We start from the raw sequence: 16,315 nt of genomic DNA on the forward strand, positions 1-16,315 counted from the left end.
TCTAACTGTTCCCATTCACTATTGACCAACAATCTTGCTTATATCTTACCCTGGTTTTATCCTGTCGGAGACAACCCCTTCCCCAATCCTCTCTGCAGCTTTATTCTCACTTCATCATCCCATCCCCACTCACCCACCTACCTTCCCCCCTCACCTGTAACCTTCCAGCTTGTATTTCTTCTTCTGCCCCCCACCCACCTTCTTATTCCAGCTTCTTCCCCCTTCCTTTCCAGTCCTGAGGAAGGGTCTTGGAATGAAACATTGACCCTTTATTCCAACATTGATACTGTTTGACCTGCTGACTTCCTCCAGCATGTTGCGTGTGTTACTCTACTTCCAGAATTCGCAGAATCTATTATATTTTTGATCTGCAGCTTTATAATCTGTTTTTGTCTCCTTCTCATTTCTGATGGAGTCTTCAACCTCAACTGTAGCTCTGTCGCTCTTCCCATAGATACAATCTGACTTGCTGAGTATTTCCAGCATCTTCTGTTTTTATTTTAGCATCACCAGTGCCCTTATAGTGTGGGATTATTGGAGTTTTACTGCATGTATACTCAATTATACTGGTAGTCTATGAACAGTTCTCAATGGGAACTAACTCAAGGAAGAAGTCAAATTGAGAAGGTCACAAGTAAACCTAAAATTATAAAGTGCAAATCAATTTGCTAAGACTACTCTACTGTTAAAGTTGTATAAAATATTGATGAAGCCTAATTTGGAGTATTATGTGCAGTTTTGGTCACTTACTTTCAGGAAAGATGTAAATTTTCTCTGCACTCTTTCAACATTATTTACAAGAATGTCACCAGATCTGGAAGACCTGAATCATATAGAAAGATTGCATAGGTTAGGAATTTATTCCTTGGAACATAGGAGGTTGATAGAGGAGATTTGAGAAGATTAATAGAGGAGGTTAGAGGTATACAGAAGTATGAGGGATATTGATACAGTAAATGCAAGCAGGCTTTTTCCACTGAGTTTGGGTGAGACTATGAGGGAAGGGGGAAAGGTGAAAAGTTTAAGAAGAACATGAGGAGAAACTTCTTCACTCAGATGGTGGTGAGAGTGTGGAACAAGCTGCCAGCGCAAGTGGTGCATGTGAGTTCGATATCAATGTTTGAGAGAAGTTTGGATAGGCACATGGATAATAGGGGTTTGGAGGGCTAAGGTCCCGGTACAGGTCGATGGGAGAAGGCAGTTTAAACGGTTCAAGATGGACTAGATGGGCTGAAGGGCCTGTTTCTGTGCTGTACCTTTCTATGATTCTATGAGTCCCATCTTATACCAAATATAACATATTTTATCATAAATTCTATTCTTTTGATTTCCTGTAGAAATGTTCCCTGTGACTTGAAGGTATCTTGAACAAGATGCTGGAGTGTATAACATAGTTCACTTCACCAGAGACACAGCCTACCTCAGAATCATAACTTCCATCAGTTCAAAAATTACAACATCCTTCAAGGCAGCTAATTAAAGCTACAAATATTTATATAATTTCCAACATAAATCCTCTTTTTAATAGTGTTAATTGACACAACTGTAACTATTTTATTCAACGGTCTATTTCATACTTCTTTTAAATGGGAAAACATCTATTCAAATCGTACTCTATCCAACACTTGTTAAACTTATGCCCCTTTTGACAATACAGCATTTGTTGACCACATTTGATTTGGTGACAGTCCTTTAAGGTTCAAGATTACTTATCATGTGTACACCTGAAATGTGTTGTTTGCATTAACAACAACCACACCAGAGGCTGTGCTGGGGGCAGCCCGCAAATGTCGCCACACATTCGGGTACCAACGAAGCATGCTCACAAAGTTTGGCAGAACAACACTGAACACAACAAACAATAAAACAACAACAGAAAAACAAGCTCCGTTCTTCCTTCCCACCCACACACATACACAGTACTCTGACCCCAAAGACAGGCCATCTTCTTTGGCCTCCAGTGGACTCAGATTTGGAGCCTGACACACAGACATTTGGCCTTCAACTACTCCAGTGGACTTGCAGACCTGGGGCTCCGGCCAATGGGCCTTGACTTCCAGACTTCTGATTCAACCCTCCAGTCTCGATCCCTCGATATCGACCACAGGACACAACAGCAGGCCTCAAACTCCACTTATAACCACTTGTTGTCAAAATTATTTTTCCTAAACATAACAGGAAACAAATGCTGAGGTTCTGTTTGGTTATATCCAGGCGAGTTTGCTTATGGCCTTTGTGATTGGCAGCTCCTTTTAAATTACGCAAGTTGTTACTCGAATCCCAGGAAGTCCTGCAACAGGGAGAAATTTGAGCAAATTAAGCTGTTTAAATCATTGTGTTATTTTCAAAGATAGAGATTAGACCACTTAACTCTCACAGGAAGTATAATTATCGTGTATATAAAGGTGAACATACATTACCCAGCTCTAGCTGCCCTTGACTACATGGTGACGAGATATTTTCTTGAACAGTTAGAAGACGAACAACGAAGGGCTGACAACTCCGGAAGAGATGGCATTCCCATGGACGATGGTTGCTCTCAAAGGCACATAATTCACTTAAAAGCAAGAGGTTTTAATAGCAAATCATATAAGTGTAATGAATTGTGAACCTTCAGTCATCCTACAACTGCTGAGTTATTGGACTGATACAACACATCCCACAGATGGTACACCCTGCAGTCACTGTGGAGGAGAAGGTGAACACTTAGAGTTATGTGTCACTCAAGTAGACAGATTTGATTTGGGTGCTTGTCAAGGTTCTTGCATGTTATGACTGCACTCATTCAGGCAAGTGGAGAGTTTCCATCACCCTTGTATTATGCCTTGTCAGTTGTGGAGAGCCTTCAGGAAATCAAAAACACTCTCCATGACAGAATATTCAGCCACTGACTCGCTTTAATATCAATGACAAAAACAAAGATTTAATGTTTTTGCCAAGATTTCATTAGAAATATTGTGTATATTGTAATATAATGTCAGCAGTTATATTTTATTTGGAGTTTGTGCAGATTTGGTATGTCACCAAAGAGTGTAGCAATTTCTATAGATGTACTGCAGGGAGCATTCTGACTGGTTGCATCACTGTCTGGTATGGAGGGATCAATGTACAGAATCAAAAAACCTGCACAGGGTTGTAAACTCAGGCAGTTCCATCATGGGCACTAGCCTCCCCACCAGCAAGGACATCTTCAAAGGGCGATGGCTCAAGAAGGCAGCATCCATCATTAATAATTGTCATAATCTGGAACATGCCCTCTTCTCATTAGCACAATCAGAGAGGAGGTACAGGAGCCTGAAGACACACACTCTAGGAATAGCTTCTTCCCTTCCACCATCAGATTTCTGAACTGTCCATAAACATATGAACACTACTTCACTATTTTGCTCTTGTTTTGCAATACTTTTATTTTTAAATAATTCTCATTGTAACTTGCAGTTATTTTTTATGTATTGCACTGTACCACTGCTGCATAACAACAAATTTCGTTCACGATATATGTCAGTGGTAATAAACTTGATTCTAATTCTGACATATCTATGTAAACTATATATCCACTTGTTCATAAACACAAGAGCCAGAGCAACACATACAAGATGCTGGATGAACTCAGCAGGTCAGGCAGCACCTATGACTGTTTGTTGCTTTCCATGGATGCTGCCTGACCTGCTGAGTTGCTCCAGCATTTTGTGTGTATCCACTTGTTCACCTATTGTCTAACAATATTACATACTGCTTAAAGTCTAAAACAAGGTTTAATTTTGACTTGGCTTTACGACTTACCATTGGATCAATGGGAATTTCTGCAGAAACATAGGATGGATTAACTGCTAAAGTAATTTAAAGGCAGATTTTACATTCATTATCTTAGGCTTGCGATCATAATCATACCTGAAAACTAAAACCTGAAAATAATCAACTTAGTTAAGAGCTAAGGGGTAGAGAGCCAGAAAACAGCAAAAAACTAGTACCCTCTAAATTGTGTGTTCAGAATGTGCTACATCTCTGGTACCTTCATTAGCAGTTCAGCACCGAGTCTTCCTTCTTTAATGAAAACCAAATCATTTATGAGTTTGCTCTCTCTTTAACCTTAGCCCACTGATTATCAACGTCTCACATTTCAAAAGGCATGAAATTCCTTTTAAGGACAGGGTGATAATACCATCCCCAGTGTTTGACATCTTCTCAAAACAGCAGGAAATTAATTAATTTTTTTTATTTGGAGATACAGCGCAGAACAAGACCTTCCGCCCAACGAGCTGCACCGTTCAGCAACTTACCTATTTTATCCTAGCTTAATCACAGTACGATTTACAAAGACCAATTAATCTACTAACCAGGATGGCTTTGGAATATAGGAGGAAACTGGAGCACCTGGAGAAAACCTACATATTCATGGGGAGGACGTACAAACTCCTTACAGATGCTGTTGGAATTGAACTCCAAACTCTGACACCCTGAGCTGTAATAGTGTCACGCTAACCACAGAGCTGCTGTGGCTCCTACTGTTCACCTGCTTGGGTTTACATGTGTTTGCCTGATTGTCGTATAGCTTCAGACTGCAAGAGAAGGAAAACCAGATGTTGACATGCTTTAATGCACTATTGTGCACCTCTTGACAAAGGGGACATTGGAGAAGATCTCTTAGCAGTTTTCCAGACTCTTTAACGCTAGGTTACGCAGGACCAAGGGAATGATGAGGGTGTAAGTCCCTTATTATGAGTTAGATAGCAAAAGGCTTAAATAGTTACAGCACCAAGGAAAAAAAAAGCTTCATAATACAGAGAAGACGACCAAAAGCAATCAAAGCACACAAAATGCTGAAGGGACCCAGCAGGTCAGGCAGCATCTATGGAGAAGAATAAACAGTTGATGTTTCCAGCTGAGACCCATCATCAGGACAGAGTCTCGATGAAGGGTCTCAGACTGAAATGTCGACTGTTTATTCCTCTGCCTGACCTGCTGAGTTCCTCCAGAATTTTGTGTGTGTTGCCTTTCCAGTATCCACAGAATCTCTTGTGTTTATGACCAGCAGCAATCAAATGTGCTTGGATTTTATATTCCAACACAAGCATTTTCTCCGTTCAATTTCCATTCTATTTTTCTATTTTCTTGCATATCTATATTTTTAGTAACCAACCACAGCATCTTTGGTTTTGCACAAAGGAACATTGTGGACTAAATTTAAAATAAATCAACTATAATTTGGGTGTAAACTTTATCACAGCAGGAATATGTTCTGGGAATGAGTTTAAGAGTTTATGCTACAACTGTCTAATGCATTAGTTAGATTACATGTGTAACACTGTGCATAATTCTTCTCACTAAAGGGATGTTCAGACTCAGGAGGAACAAAGAAAAGCTTTTGAGCACAAGGCATGTAACACATGAAGAAAGTTTCCAAAAAAAAAAGATCCCTGCAGTGAAAGATTTAAGGAGCTATCTCATTTCAGTAACTAAAATATTAAATGGTTTAGATAAGGTAAGTCACACGGGCAGGAGAGTAGAAGGACAGTAATACATACAAACTAGAGAAAAGTAAATATAGCACACATACTCAAAGGACCTTGGGTGATAAGTTTCTGAAATAACTTCCATCAGCCAGAATATTAGAGTCATTCAGAATACAGCTGGATGTTGAGCTAAGCAATAGAATGCCATGGAGACAGGTTCCAGAGGGTAGATGAGAGCATTTTACTCTGTCCTTGACCTTTTTTTTTATTTTTCTATTTTGCCTCCAGTAAGGTTTATCATTGGTGACCCTCTACCGAGTCTAAGCTTTTAACTCCCCCAGTCCATAAAGCATACATTCATCTCACACAGACGGCAATTTGAAGACAAATTACTGAGCCTCAGACTTAACACAATGAGGGAAATAGAAAATAAACAACTTACATGCGCAGGGTTATATGAAGATTAAGAATGGTACTTTCATCTTTTTTGTTTTTAAAAGAGCCTCAGAGAATTATTTTGCAAGAGTTTACCTCCTGCCTGATAGTTACATGATAGTAAAAAGAAATGACAATGGAGCAGTCGTATTCTCTCACCATTTCTCTAGTCCAGCTTGGCCTCTGCTAAGCTTGTCTGTTGTTTTCAAGCTTCACCCACTTACCACTATTGCAGGGAGATGCTGTTGCATTGACACCCATATGTACTGAATTACTTGTGTAGTGAATAATTAAAAAGTATGTGGGATGGAAGGCACATCTGTCAGTGAAGCTCCCTGATTTCCTTTCCAAATCATTTCAACAGAATGTCCACTAATAGTTGATATGCAAGCTTGGTGTTGAGAATGCACCATTTCATCATCTGTAAATTCCTGTATCTTGACAATCCTTTGGGAAAGTAACAGGGTTTTGACAGAGAAAGTAATAAAAGAAATTTCTTGCAATGTCCTATCTTCCTGTCCCAGTCTGATCTTGATTTCTTCAGAAGCTTGATGGGGTTAACTTGACCTCTTTCAGACGTGTTGCCGCAGTGTAACCATGAACTCTGCCTTGCTGATAGCGCACTGCGTTAAAATCGTCCCATTTAAATCAATGGTCATTGCCTCCAAGTAAGCAGCAGGTCACCTGTTGAGTTTTCATGAAAGACCATGAATCTGACACATTAATTCTACATTTCTCTCCATTTTAGCTGCTTCCACTGCTGAGTACTTCCGCATTTTCTCTTTTAATTCAGATATCCAGTATTTGCAGTATTTTGCTTTTCCAAGCAAGTACCTGCTTGTTTGGCATGTCATATTCTCAGTAAAACTTTTGTCAAGTAATAATAAAAACTGGTGCAGAAACATCACGGCCTCTTAAAACAAAAACATTGCAGGTAAAATTTCCTAGTTACAGTATAATAGAAGAATCATTTACATGAAGGTTACAAATCCTTTTCAAGTCATTAAATTTACATGTGGTGCATTTACAACTGCAGAAACCGTACTCCATCTGGCTATCGTTCAGAGAGGTCCATATCCTGTCGTCATTAGTGCTGACTCCTGTTTTAGAAGATGAGAAAGAAAATTACAACTTATTGAATACATCTGTGAACTTCATAACAGAGACATCCATCATATCAAAAAGAAAGAATGAGTTGCATTTATAAAGGTTTTTACACTCAGTAAAGCAGCTTTGAAATGTAGTTATTGCTGTAATGTAGTCAATCAAGGGAGTGAAACCTAAAAGCATTCGGTTCCAGGGGAATGCTAGCAATGCCTACAACAAGCTCAAGTGGCTTGGAAAGTGAATTCCTAAGATCAACAAGTTATTTTGCACTGAATATTTGGAATCATAGAAAAGCTCCAACACAGGAGGTCCTTCAGCATGTTGGCTTTCTATTAAAACAGTCCCACCCACTAGCCTATTCTCCATAGGCTTGCAAACTTTCTGTACCAGATATTTATACAATTCCCTCTTGCAGAACTATAAAATCAACTAGATGGATCAGAAGTGAATGGTAGAATAGATTCAAGAGACTGAATGGCCATTGAATATCTAAAATTGGTGTGTTTTCAATAGGTGTACTAGTGGGGGAAGGTATAATCAAAGCCCAATGAGGGTCAACATTTTAAAGATTGAATGCAACAAGCCATGTGGATGTTTGACTCAGGCACAGATATCAGTACAGATGGTGATCTAAAGGAAGAGGAGCTTAGAATTAATGAATAATTGTGAGAATTATTTTGGAGGGAGCTTTTGATTGGGGTTAGTAATCAAGATTTTATGACACTTTCATTTTGTTGCTCAGTGAAACTGGACAAACTCTAATGATCAGACACAACAGGGAGCAGCACTGTAGTGGAGCAGTTATCACAACTCTATTAGTGCCAGCAAGCCAGGTTCAATTCCCGCTGCTGTCTGTAAGGAGTTTGTATGTCCTCCCCGTGACCATGTGGGTTTCCTCCAAGTGCTCTGGTTTCCTCCCACATTCCAAAACCATCAGAATCAGGTTTAATATCACTGGGATATGTCGTGAAATTGGTTGTTTTGCAGCAGCAGCACATTGCGATACATGATAATAAGTGTACGTATAAAAGAAAATTAAATTAAATAGGTAGTGGAAAGAAATACTGAGGTAATGTTCATGGGTTCGTTGTCCATTCAGAAACCTGATGGCATAGGTGAAGAAGCTGTTGCTGAAACATTGAGTGTGTGTATTCAGGCTCCTGTACCTCCTTCTTGATGGTAGCAGTGACAAGAGGGCATGTCCTGGGTGATGGGGGTCTTTAATGATGGATGCTGCCTTTTGAAGTTATACTTGATGCTGGGGAGGCTGGTGCCCACAAAGGAGCGGGCTGAGTTTACAACTTTCTGCAGCTTTTTCTGACACTGTGTAGTGGCCCCTCCATACCAAATTGAGATGTAACCGGTTAGAATGCTCTCCATTGTATTCTGTAGAAATTTGCAAGTGTCTTTGGTGACAAATCAATTCTCCTCAAACTAATGAAACATAGCTGATGTTGTGCCTTCTTTGTAATTGCACCAATACGTTGTGTCCAGGATAGATCCTCAGAAATGTTGACACCCAAGAACTTGCTCACTCTTTGGAAATTGCTCACCCACGCATTGTTTTCCACTTCTGATCCCTTAATGAGAACTGGTGCGTGTTTCTTCAATTTCCCCTTCCTGAAGTCTTTACTTAATTCCTTGGTCTTACTGACATTGAGTGCAAGGTTCTTGTAATGACACCACTCGATCAGCTGATCTATCTCACTCCTGTACACCTCCTCCTTGTCATCTGAAATTCTGCCAACAATAGTTGTGCCATTGGCAACTTTATAGATGGTTGTTTTAGTTGTGCCCAGCCATACAGTTGTGGGTGTAGAGAAGTGGGCTAAGCACACATCCTTGAGGTGTTACAATGTTGATTGCCAGTGAGAGAACATCTGCACAGACTGTGGTCTCTCAGACAGGAAGTTAAGGATCCAGTTGCAGAGGGAAGTAAAGGGGCCCAGCTTTTGAAGGTTGTTGATTAGACATGTGGGTTATTCAGTTAATTGGTTACATTGGGCAGTGTAAGGCCTGCTACTGTGCTGTATCTCTAAATAAAGTAATAATGCACAATTTTGTCAGATGTGACTCACTGAAAGAGAATAGGTGTTGGACATAAACTGTTGATCCCTCAACCCAACAAATTGAGACAGGAATGGGTTATGAGTAAAAAATTTGCACACTTCAACAGGATTTCTTTCACGGAAATTCATGAGGCTGTGATTTGGGAATGTGCAAAGGATAAAACGGAATGAATATTGTAATTGAATGTAGATGGGTATTTGATGCTTGGTGTGAATTCAGGGACTGAAGGATTTGTTTGTTGTATTTATCTAATTCTATTCTATGACTACTGGGATTGTTATAGTAGTCATTCTGTCTTACAGAAAATAACATGGCAGCAAAATGGGAAGTAACCCAAGTATCATCTACTATGTTATGGATCGAAGTAACATCTGAATAGTGATAATCTTTGTAAGCCATAGACTAGATAGTTACAGCAGATATGTTTGCAGTTTTATAAAAAGTCTGGTCTTATAGATGTTGGATCACTTACATCACCCCTGGAGACCCATAATAGGTTACACATTGATTACAGGAACATAAATTATCCAACCGCATGTGGTTGGTGGAGTCGAATATCATTGAGCGTAGAGAATTGACATCTTTAAAAACAAAGAGTACTTTAGAGTTATAGAGTACTGCAGCACAGAAAAAGTGCCTTTGGCCCGTCTAGTTCCAAACTGATTGTCCCATCGAACTGCACCTGGAGCATAGCCAACATACTCCATCCATGTATTATTCCAAACTTCTCTTAAATGCTGTAATCAATATTTACTTTGCAAATTCACTCAACTATAATAAGTCATTTCCTCACAGTTTACCCAAACTTCAAGTTTAGTAGGATTTTGGTGTGAGGCTGAGGGTGAAATATATCTTAAAACATCTTCTTTAGCTGCTAGTTAAACAAACTCTGAAATATGAATAAGAGGGATAGGTTTATGCAAATCAGTTCTCCATTAACGTCCCTTTAAATCTTTCTGTATTTTTGATGCATAAATTAATTTGAAATTTGAACCATTACAGTAAAATATGTGGAATATTTTTATTCAATTTAAATTGAAAGCTTGTAAGATTTTTTATAATAGAAGACAGCTTTGAATGTTCTCTAGGCAGAGATTTTCTCAGTGTTGACAGATGCTGTACTGAAGTGGGGTGATTGGGAAAAAATGCATTTTAGTGTGCTGAAATGTCATGTCTGGATGCCCCAGTTCTTGTAGGAGACAGAAATATTTTGGCGCCAACAGTTGACAAGAATTGACAGATGACGTTCTGAGAGCTGACGTTCAGTGGGATGCTGGTCTGGAGTTGGAACACACTATGTTGTCATGTCAGCTTCATCCAGAGGGAAAAAGAAGCAGAGCTGACACCCTGGGCTGCCACTGCACCTTCTCGTAATCTCTGCTACGAGATGACTGGCCCGGGTCATCTTCCCAACTGTGGACAGGATGGGGCCAGATTCATAGAACCTTGAACACAGAACATTACAGCACTGTACAGGCCCTTCAGCCCAAGATGCTGTGCTGACCTTCAGAGAGGGAAACTGGGACGCACATAGTAGATTTTTAAAAAGAAATCATTGTTGTTAATCTTTAAATTATTAGAGATTAAAAAAATTAGTCACAGTCATAGAAAAGTACAGCACACCCACAGGCCCTTTGGCCCATCTGGTCCACGGCAAAACTATTTAAACTGCCTGCTCTTATCGACCTACACTGGCACCACAGCCCTCCATACCCCTACTAACCATGTACCTATCCAGACTTCTCTTAAGCATTGAAACCAAGCTCTTGTAACCACTTGTGCTGGTTAGTAGTTACAATATTTTGGTACTGTTGTGGAAACAAGAGTAGGTTTATTGTACAGCTACAGTTCTTCAAGCTAAGCCCTTCAATATGGATTTAATTATAATTAAGAACTAATTGGTGCATGAGAAGCTATTCACAGTAAAGGAATTTTCCCATTAATCATGTCAACATAATATTGTAGTAAAGAGACAGTTCAGTAGCAGAGCTCATTACTGCAAAACCCACTGTTACTCATAGATTTCATGCACAGTATTTGGCTATACAGACCACGAGCCTGCAGAACGTCTCTGCCATAGCTTCTTCAAAGAACTGTTCCTCGCGATTGTATTCTGGGTGATTTATTCCAGCTTTCTGGATTCTCTGATCCAAGCTCTGCAAGACAAGCTGGGTCATATCTTTTCCTTTCTTGTTAGATTGCACTTTTAGAAATTTATTAGTTTTATCCACTGTGAGAAGATCATTAATAACCTGATGCAGATGAAATAAAAAGCAGAGGAATTAGACAGCAGGTACACAGCGACTTGACATTTTCAGTTGCAAACATTGACATTAGTCTATGATCATCAATGCAGTCACAATTTCTTAAAAACACCCTGCTACAAGGTTTGAATATTCATGAGATCCAACTCCTTCAATTTCCTGCAGCTCATATCTTATTCCACTCTCCTACATATCTATTCTTCATACATTTCCATTAACTCCTCCGTCCCTAACAAAATTGCTTTAATGTCATTGACCCACACAACTCCCTTCAACCTTATAAAACACACCCTTCAACCATGAGTGTTGTCCTGATGAAGGATCTTGGCCTGAAATGCAGACTGTTTATTCTCCTCCATAGATGCTGCCCAACTTGCTGAGTTCCTCCATCATTTTGTGTGTTGCCATGAATGAGATTTGCTTCTTTCGCTCCATGTGCTATTTTTTCACAACTATTTCCTATTTATTTAAAATATATTCCTCAGGATAAGAAATTAGCAACTGAGGACAGAGTTGAAGATAAATTTATTTACTCAGCCAGCAATAAATATTTGAAATTCTTTAACTCAAGAAGGTTATGCTTAATGATTGAGTATGTTTAACATTCATTATATTCAAGATTACCAAGGGAACCAGGGGATGAGGGTGGTCGGAAAGGAAAAAGACATAATGCACAGAATCAGCCACAATTTTAAAGGGATAAACAGAGAGATTGTGTAAAGATCTTGAGAGAAAACATAATTTATGACTTAAGTAAAGACAAAATAGGGATGTGAGCAAAAACTTCTCCTCCCTCCCTCACCCACAGAGAGTTACGATCTAGAACTCACTGCTTGTAATCCTTCAGGCTTTCCAAGAGACCAGAGGCAAAGGCGCATAGGATAGGTCAATTGGACATAGGATAGGTAGGTCAACTAGCAGTAGGCACAGACTTCACTATCCCGTCTTTGGAGATCTCGGGCCTGGAAGCTAACATGAACGAGTCAAACCTTCAAAGAAAAAGAGCAAAGAGGAAAAGAATTGAAACATTACAAAGCTACTCCCCAAAATGTCTAAATGATGCCTAAGAACTTGGCCTAAAAACAGAACCTGCTCCCTGAATGGTCAAAACTAAGCCTAAATAACTAGACCTGTAAAATAAACCTACTTCACAAATGGTCTAAGCCTAATAACTGGTGTAAGATTACTGACTGGATCTATGAAATTAAATCATTGAGAATAGGATGACACATTCCCTGTTAATTTAACCCAGACTGGGGACTCCCATGTACACAGATACAAGAGATCACTGAAAACTACACAAAGCAGGGAGGGTATGTCTTCTTTGAACTCACATACAGCCCCGTACGTCCCGCATTACAGATTCCCCCCGCCAAGGCATCTCATTGTCTTGAGCAATGACAATAAAGTTCTGTTCTATTTTAACAATGCAATAACTCCATGATCTTCTTGAGAGCTCATGAGATCAACTACTGCTTCTAGTCCTTCCATTACTATGCCTTCAATTCCCTTACGTTTTATTGACAGAGCAATGAAAGTGTAAGTGATGTGCAGATGGAAGGAAATTTCGGAATTAAAGAAGATAAATTTTTCTTGTGCTTATTACTTAAGAAATCACAGAGCATATGGTGGTATTTTAAAATTAAAAATCAGAAGCCTTAATCATACTTAAAATTAATCTATTAAGTGAATCAGTAAGAATGATGAGAACAAAATGGGCCATTCTTGCGAAAGATTTTGACAATGCAGTATATGCATTTTAGTAAATACAATTGTTATAACAATTCTTCAAACAGTGATACCAAAAATCATATTTACTGTTCTTTTTTGGAATAAAATAATTGCCTCAACATACCAAAACTTACGCCGTAACGTCACATTAATTAGCAATTGGATTTCTACTACTGTACATAGATATATTTATTTTAGGAATCTGTAGGCAGCACAAAACTGATTTAAATTTATGTCTTAAAGATGAAAGGAGAATATTTACATCAATATAACTTTCCAGTCCTTTGCTGTTATTATAGATGTTTGCCTTTTTTACACAATTAAAAATTACTTAACTGAGTAACAAATTATGTATTTAAATGAAATACAGACTCAATGGACCAAATGGGCTAATTCTGCTCCTCCATCTTATGTCAAATTAGAACACTACCAATAGTACCACAGTACTATAAAATTGTGTATTAGTTCCAAATAGTTATTGATGGAGGAATTCATCTACTGTATGCAATGTACAAAATCAGCACAGACTTGTACTGTAGATAATGATTGCATCCTCCAAATCTACATTTTCATTGTAACATTCCGGATGATTGTTGATACCTTCAAATTCTTTACAGTTCCTAACTTATTGATGTAGTGAAATCATTTCATTTTCATTCCCGGCTGCTTATGGCATCTCCAAACCTAAATACTTGAAACCATAGTGATCAATTGAGGCAATTCTAAGTTCTAAGTTGTCTCAAGCAACACACATCAAAGTTGCTGGTGAACGCAGCAGGCCAGGCAGCATCTCTAGGAAGGGGTACAGTCGCCGTTTCGAGCCGAGACCCTTCGTCAGGACTAACTGAAAGAGGAGCTAGTAAGAGATTTGAAAGTGGGAGGGGGAGGGGGAGATCCAAAATGATAGGAGGAGGAGGGATGGAGCCAAGAGCTGGACAGTTGATTGGCAAAAGGGATATGAGAGGATCGTGGGACAGGAGGTCCGGAGAGAAAGACAAGGGCAGGGGGAAACCCAGAGGATGGGCAAGGGGTATAGTGAGACGGACAGAGGGAGAAACAGGAGGGAGAGAGAAAGAATGTGTGTATATAAATAAATAACGGATGGGTTATGAGGGGGAGGTGGGGCATTAGCAGAAGTTTGAGAAGTCAATATTCATGCCATCAGGTTGGAGGCTACCCAGATGGAATATAAGGTGTTGTTCCTCCAACCTGAGTGTGGCTTCATCTTGACAGTAGAGGAGGCCGTGGATAGACATATCAGAATGGGAATGGGACGTGGAATTAAAATGTGTGGCCACTGGGAGATCCTGCTTTCTCTGGCGGACAGAGCGTAGGTGTTCAGCGAAACAATCTCCCAGTCTGCGTCGGGTCTCGCCAATATATAGAAGGCCACATCGGAAGCACCGGACGCAGTATATCACCCCAGCCGACTCACAGGTGAAGTGTCGCCTCACCTGGAAGGACTGTGTGGGGCCCTGAATGATGGTAAGGGAGGAAGTGTAAGGGCATGTGTAGCACTTGTTCCGCTTACAAGGATAAGTGCCAGGAGGGAGATCAGTGGGGAGGGATAGGGGAGACGAATGGACAAGGGAGTCGTGTAGGGAGCGATCCCTGCGGAAAGCAGAGAGGTGGGGAGGGAAAGATGTGCTTAGTGGTGGGATCCCATTAGAGGTGGCGGAAATTACGGAGAATATGTTGGACCCAGTGGCTGATGGGGTAGTAGGTGAGGACAAGGGGAACCCTATTCCTAGTGGGGTGACGGGAGGATGGAGTGAGAGCAGATGTGCGTGAAATGGGGGAGATGCATTACCGTCTAAATTGTCTTACTGCTTGTTTCTCACCAGCTATCAGTGACAAAATCACTGCTTTTAAAACACAATACACACAACTGACGCCAGCTCTAAGCATGGTGTCATGTCTAAAGCCCTCATAAGTGTGCGTGAATGACGCTAGTTAGAATCTGTTCAGAAAGTCTCCTGCCCCAATTAAGTGGCAATAGAATCCCAAATAAACAAAGGGAATCCTGGCAATTTGTTTTTTTTCTTTTTGTCCAAAATAAGCAGCTGTCCTGATCAACAGATAGTCCAATTGAGCAGAATCTACTGTATAATGTACATATGCTTTCTTACAAAAAGCAGACAAGAATCTTACTAGTATTCCAAAGGATTATAGACAGTGGTTTTATATGGTAACATCTTTCCATGGTTCCCTTGTGCAGGAGTCATCTTGCTTAAGAGGGTATATTCTTGCATCTTAGATTGAGCTAATTGGTAACATTTGATCATGGACAGTCCCATTTTCTGGAAAATCAGCAGTTTACAGATGGATCACAAGGCCTCGTTAACCTAAAGTAATCTGGCTGCAAATGTTACCTGTCTCATTGTAGGGCAGAGAGATAGTCAATAAAGCATAGAATTTATTTGTGTAGTATTTCATTGATTCCTTGTATTCCTTTGTATCTACTGTGAATGTCTGTTAGAAAATGATTCTCAGGGTGACGTATGTGTACTTCGATAATAAATTTACTTTGAACTTTGAATCATATGTTATTGAGCCACTAGAGATGAACCAAGTCAGAAACTAATACGCTTCTCTCCACATCCTGTGCAAAGGTGTATTCCATGAAAAGGTGGATGATATTCTTCATCACGTCATTTGAGATTAACTTGCAGTTACTCTCAAATGGCATGATTAAGAATGTCATCAATGTAAACGCGCTATTCTATTGCCGAAGTAGATGAACTGGGTTGTTCACGTCGATTCTTGTTAACGGGATTTTTCTTTTATGCAAAGTAACTATTGCATTTACCAACATAATAAAAATTATTGCACTATAAAAAAGTAATTCATTACCTTTGGGGCATCATGAGAATGTTAATAATGTTAAATTAATGCAAATTATTTTTCATTTTCAAACATTACTTAGAGTCTGCAGTGCAAAAGCAGAGGCTCGTCATCTTATCCCTACAGCATTTGCCTTAATTCATTTGTCCCTCATGTATATCTACCTTCCCATTAAAATCCTCTATGCTGGCTAATAAACACAACAATGTGGATATAAAGGGAAATTTTCTCCTAAGAAGGCCCAATGAGGGGCTTTCTGCCAGAATCAGTTTCACTACCTACACTGTTTCCAAAAGGTACCTACTGGATATCATAAGCATCTGCTTGGAAGAGATCCAACCCTTGACAAAGAGCTGTCAGAGTTAGTTTCTCGGCATAGGGAGGAATAGGACTTGGGAGAAGTAATTTATT

General features: G+C 39.6%; 1 protein-coding gene across 1 annotated transcript in view; it reads right to left on the reverse strand.

Moving 5' to 3' along the window:
- Nucleotides 1-5,794: 5,794 nt before the first annotated feature.
- Nucleotides 5,795-16,315, reverse strand: part of LOC140187843 (uncharacterized) — a 33,357-nt gene continuing 22,836 nt past the window's right edge. The window contains exons 6-7 of the mRNA XM_072243638.1: nt 11,117-11,317; nt 5,795-6,988 (exon numbers count right to left, since the gene is read on the reverse strand). Coding sequence (XP_072099739.1) covers nt 6,950-6,988; nt 11,117-11,317 — 240 coding nt within the window. The 3' untranslated portion in view covers nt 5,795-6,949. The remainder of the gene's footprint in view (nt 6,989-11,116; nt 11,318-16,315) is intronic.

The sequence above is a fragment of the Mobula birostris genome, chromosome 25, assembly GCF_030028105.1.
Source record: "Mobula birostris isolate sMobBir1 chromosome 25, sMobBir1.hap1, whole genome shotgun sequence".
Lineage (NCBI taxonomy): Eukaryota > Metazoa > Chordata > Chondrichthyes > Myliobatiformes > Myliobatidae > Mobula > Mobula birostris.